Source organism: Gymnoscopelus microlampas, assembly GCF_963454915.1.
Source record: "Gymnoscopelus microlampas genome assembly, chromosome: 8".
NCBI classification, from domain to species: Eukaryota; Metazoa; Chordata; class Actinopteri; order Myctophiformes; family Myctophidae; genus Gymnoscopelus; species Gymnoscopelus microlampas.
Window position 1 is genome coordinate 32,235,421 of NC_139945.1, and position 6,000 is coordinate 32,241,420.

The 6,000-nt window shown below is 38.5% G+C and overlaps 1 protein-coding gene across 1 annotated transcript in view; it reads right to left on the reverse strand.

Annotated features, from left to right (window-relative positions):
* The window catches only part of rasa2 (RAS p21 protein activator 2), a 44,522-nt gene that overhangs the window by 26,271 nt on the left and 12,251 nt on the right, over nucleotides 1-6,000 (reverse strand). Inside the window, exons 3-4 of the mRNA XM_084065552.1 lie at nucleotides 5,395-5,495; nucleotides 5,155-5,249 (exon numbers count right to left, since the gene is read on the reverse strand). Coding sequence (XP_083921678.1) covers nucleotides 5,155-5,249; nucleotides 5,395-5,495 — 196 coding nt within the window. The remainder of the gene's footprint in view (nucleotides 1-5,154; nucleotides 5,250-5,394; nucleotides 5,496-6,000) is intronic.

Below are 6,000 nucleotides of genomic sequence, written 5' to 3' on the forward strand. Positions count from 1 at the left end.
ACGGGAAAATGATCTTTTGTCGAGTTCTCAGCAGTCTCACATCACCCATAACCATGAGATTTTTATAAACTGGCCTTAGGCCCAATGTTTGAAATCCACGATTTTAGGGCCAGCGAGTGATTAAGACCCTGAGATTCTTCTTGGCGTGGCTCTACCTCAGAATGCTCTAGGCGGTTCAGGTTAAGGGAGGTAACATTGTGCAATATGAGCCAAAGCAGCTGTCATGTTTGTGAACACCAAGTCTTTATCAGGTCGGATGTGGTGAAGTCTGCCTGCCTCATCTTCGGAAGTGAGACAGAAGAGTGTGGGAGAGAGAGTGAGGGATAGATACACTAAACAAAAACACACCCCCACACACACACTGCCTCAGCAATTCAGCAACATTAAGTTAGGCGGAGACAGAAGGCAGTTGTTCCACATGAAATACAGGCCGTTCGTCAATATCAGGACGATTACCGTGGCAGGATCACAGTGAGATGAACACCATCAGAAGAATGACATTTGCAATGGAGGTTATTGGTCAATTTGAATTCCTATCTTTATGGTGGGCCATGAATCCAACATCCAGGTCAACTGTCTCTAACATGTAAATGCTCACTTACCAATAGAGAACACATAGTATTTTACAGTAGTTATAATCCTGAGTAACCCAGGGAAGATGTCATTTCAAATTGTATATATTATGATAGTCTACAGCAATGCTTGTGTATATTGATGCAGTATTTTGTTTTTGCACATCTACATGGTTATTTAAAATGTCCACATTTTACAGTCTATTACTGTATTATAACATTTACCTACTAGTATTATACCGTGTTTTTATGTCGGACATTGTTCGCACAGTCTGGCGAGTATTCCACACCAGCATTTCTTGTATGAGCAAATATAACATCCAAGAATCTATTGTTCTTCTCCACTAGCTCAAAATGATGAGTGTAACATCCATAACCAACTTGACTTTATTGACTAATCATGCGCTTACACTACCACATTTAGTCAAGCTGTGTATTTTTCTTCTCACAGAGATGTGACACTAATCACACCTCCATCACAATCACACCACTGATGTAAGTTTTTATTAAAAGTATCTACTTTTGAGTGAATCAGCCTAGCAACACATGCCCAGAATAGTCTGGTGTGGGCCAATGACAGCCAGAGGCAGCATGTTAGCTACAATAGCACAGCAGCAGCCACTGGCAATGTGCTGCACCTTCATCCACTTTACTGGACCACAAGAGTCATCAACACACTAGAGACTTGTGCACAAAGTGCATGTCTTGGGTAGTTGGCTTGTTCCCCACAGGATTTTTGTGGTCCATAGCCCAAAACAAATAGCCACCTTTTCCTCACACCCTAAAATACGCATAACTTCCAGCAGTGTGTAAGCAAGTGTCATCTATAATATCTCATATTCTACTCATGTTAAACAAACACACATACAAAAATGTCACTTTTTGATTATCTTCTTAGCTTTTATTCTATCAAGTATGTTTTCGATTAGTTGAATAATCAAGCACATTTTTGGGGATAATATTTTTTTGATATATCAACGAATCAACAAGAATTAGAATAGATTTTATCATGTCGATTAGTCCATAGATTAACCATTTAAGCCACTACAGGGACTACATTTGCAGCATTTTTGGAAATTAATGATTTTATTAACTGTTGCACCCCTACTTCTCACTTCCATAATTTTTTTCACCACCCAGGGTCTCCATAACACACACCTGAAGCCTGTATGAACCCACTGTCAAAGACCATGTGAGCCAGAAAACATCTGTGCCCCATTCATGTAATAATACATTTTGACGGTATATTATTGTTGAAAATAATAATACATAGGCTAACTGAAATTACAATAATGATTTCTTGCACAATTCTTTTCTTTTTTTTAAAATAGGGCTTTTTCAGGTTGCCTACTAAACAAAGTTTGGTGGTGTGCACAATGCTTTTCTCAAATTTGTACATCAGAGAAAATCTTTGTGGTCAAATAGAGCTAATCACTATTTGCATGTCTTATGTCAATATAAACATTTTTCAGAAACCCAGCCTGGCCTAGCACCATACAGATAATCAGGATGTATTGAGAGGACTTATGGCTGTCTTTTGCCTTCTTTTGAACGTTGAAGCTTTGGCATGACTTAAAAAAAAATACTTTCATATAATAAAGCACTGTTTTGAATAGCAAACCGCATGCTTGAATCAGAATGTGAAAGCTCTGTTTGAAGTCCAATCTTATCACTCTGCAAAGAAGTCTGGTGGTCAGTTTTGCTGCTTTAACAATCTTAACCTCACGACACATTGGCCAGTGTTCAGTTAATATTAAATAATGCATTTGTGTGTTGGCCAGCCTGCGAGTACTGGATTTTCTGTAACTTGTTATTAGTAGAAGACAACTCGTAGTGTATTTGGTAGGGCTAGATATGGTTTTAATTCTGCCAAGAAACAGTGCGCTCTCATTTTATGTTTAGTTTTAAGTCTATGAAAGTGTGAAGAAACTTGCCCAAAATGGATCATTAACTTTTGAGTGCTGAAATTACATTCACCCATGGCAGACAAAGAAGATATTTTAGCAGATAAGAATCTCCCCTCACTCGAGTGATTTTGAACATATCCCTTATATGGCCATGGATGATGATCGCTGCTGGCGGGAGGGCTGCATGCTGCTCCCATCTTTCTTGGTAGCAATGGCGTGCTGACCAAGCTGAATATGCTGGCAACGATAAGAGCTTGTGCACTATTTTCTTTTCAAGAGAAGGAAAACAACATTTTCTTGCTTAGAATGCTAATTTAATGAGTACATGTAGTTGGCAATGAGCACAGGGAAATGTATTGGAGGAAAAAGTTAAACATTTCTTTATAAGTATAGTGGAATAAGCATGAAGGAAGAAACAAATAAACGTCCACAAGGAAAGTTCAGATCCCCTACAAAAATAACGTCTTCATTAAAAGGAACAAAGTAGTTTTATAAAAGTACTTGCCACCTCTAGATAAGATCTGAGGGGTAGATCGTTTTTTCCAGAAAATATACAAGACTGAGAAGAACTGATTAATATTGATGATGTTGGTTATTTCCTGAGCTATTTGGGAGGGGTAATGTGTCCAAGTAAAAATAAAGAAAGATAGATCCGAAGTAGCATTCCAATACTGACTGTGGCATCGATGATCACCAACCATCGATTATTTTCTTGGTGCTTATTCCATTCCATTTTGATCAATCAAATAATTAAGCACAATTTTTTAAGATTTTATACGTCAACAAATCGATTAACCACTTAAGCTCCATTTCATACTTCATGGCACAACATTGTCATGCAAAAGTTGTGAAAATAGCTGACCTACATGCTCACAAGAACTTGACTATTTCTATTTGACTATGACTATTTTTAAAATGTTTGCCTATAATGACCAAATTAGGTATCGATCGCTAATAGATTTTTTTTTGTAAATTATCGATTATATTTTATAATAAATTAAAACGATTTCAATGAATTGTTTAATTTCCTGACCTGTAGCAAATTACCAGACAAATGGTGGAAAATGTTGGCTTTGGCCAGTATGTTTATTCAACTGTTCCATTCACATTGACAAGCTAATCAAATAAAATGTCAAGCCATCACCATCGTTTTCAAATCCAAGTGACTGAAAAAGGGTGCAAGTACTATGGTGCATCAGTCACAAAGTGCTGAAAGTATTGTAGGTGCCATATAAGCAGCATTTTGAAGCGATGGGAGAATTCAAAAATAAAAACTATTATTTTCTATTGGAAAAAGCTCTTGCCTTTTGTTAAAAGTATTTTCCCATCTCAAAATGTCACTTATGTAGACATTAATGGTGAAACACAACCATAACATATGTGTGTGCAAAAAGTATGATCGCGTCGCTTGCCAAAAATAACAGATCTACAAGTTTATGAATCACTAGAACGCTCCTCTGACTGTTTCCAGGAGCATAATTTATCAAATCTGATCAAATGTAAAGCCTGTTGAATCCTTTATTGTGATAGTTATGCAGTCAAGGAACTTAAAGCCACATGTGTATTTATGGTCTCAATATAAAATGGAAGGAGTCACCACTATGCCCACTATAATACATTTTATCCACTTTTGAGTCAAGCTAAAGGCTAATCTTTCTGTGGGTTCCCACAACTTCTCGATCACACTTATCAATCTTGGCACTGTTTTCAATGGGCGCTTATGTCACAACACATGGCAGACTTTCCTAGCTCTCAATTCCTTCCTGTATAACACTATTGGGTCAAATCCATACTCACAATTTCGGTGTGAATCAGATACTGCCTTGGCCATTGAGGAAGAGAAAGGTCAGTGAGGAAGAGAAAGCTTCTTTCCTTATTTATGGCTGGACTACAACATCCGGGCCAGCCCTATAAACGCGAAGGTCTCTGAGTGACTGGCTGAGTCACCGACTGATGAAGTTAAACCATTGGTCGGATATCTGAGTGTTTGAGTTACCTCTCACAGGTCGTTGCACTTTCAAAATGATTCCCCACAAACAGTTTTTTATCACGTCGCCAGGAGCCGTTTACATCGGCTCCACGTTCTTCAATTACATGCGCAAGGGTCTTCAATTATGTCCTCAGAGGGCGCTTGCATTGGTTCCACTCATTAGTTTTTCAACATGCATGTATTATGTGTAGGCACCAACAGGTAACAACTGTTGCTGTGACAGTAGACGCGGTTGTTATGCCTTTGGTGTTGAAAACGAGGCCAATGTAATTATTTCTATAGTGTCAGTGTGTGGATACAATGCTCTTTTAAAGGTTCTAGAGTTTTGTCACATCTAGAGTTCGGCCCCCGAACACCTACGTCGCACCGCCGATCCGACAGATATGCCCATATATGGAGATCCCTGCGGTCATTCCCGATTGTACCTTTTATGCCTATATGGAGATACCTGATGTCATCAGTATATGACCATATATGGGCATGCCCCCTTTTGTGCCCATATATGAAGCCGACCGATTTGTTTGCGCCCGATGCCATGACGACACATTCAACACACTCCATATGGTTCTATTGGCTTTCATAGAAATACTATAATGTATGTACTTATGTTACAATACTAAAACTGTCACTGAAAAAGCTGAGCTACTCTTTAAAATACAAATGCTCCTTTCTTGGCATTCTATACCTGAACTTCTGAGTTGGGATCCACTGGTTGTAGGCTAATCCAATGTTCCTTCCCACTGTATTTGCACAGGTCCTCCTTCCGGATGGACACTTTTCCTGAAAACAAACACATGTGCACACCCTAAGCCTCAACACATCATCACAGCAGATGGTAGAATGAATGAATGAATGAATGAATGAATGAGTGAGTGAGTGAGTGAGTGAGTGAGTGAGTGAGTGAGTGAGTGCATCACTGACTTACCAACAGGCAAACGCTGGAAAACGCTCTTGGCGTAAATGTTGAATGATAAACACTGAAATGGTCGTGGGATCTCAAAGTAGAAGTCCTCTCCATAGAAAGGGCTGCAAGACAAGAAATCAATTACAGTAATGGCAAAAAGGGCAAGAAAATAAATTAGTAGTATTTGAATCAAAAAGCATACGGTTACAATTCATGCGCATTTGGTAAAATGTATATTGTTGTGCCATGTCAAAAGGCATACACCAAGTCAAATTCCCCAAACAGAAAATGCCATTAGTCAGACAAACACCATTTTTTGGAAAAATGTTGGGTTCTGAAAAAATATGCCTTTCATCAGATAGTATAGGATGGACAATACAGGCTCCCCTGCTTGCGTCGCTGGCAAAGAATCATCATAGGTTCAAATCTGCCTCAGGTCCTTTTAATCCTATTTCTCTCTTTCATCATTGATTCTCCTACATACAGTGCAACTGTCAATTGGACAGAAATACAAATTTTAAATAATGTATCAAATTGGCCAACTCATGTCATCTTAACACTTCTTAAACTAGGACTTGTTGTCAAATAATAAGCCTTCATTCTATCAATCAGAAAACAGGCCAATAA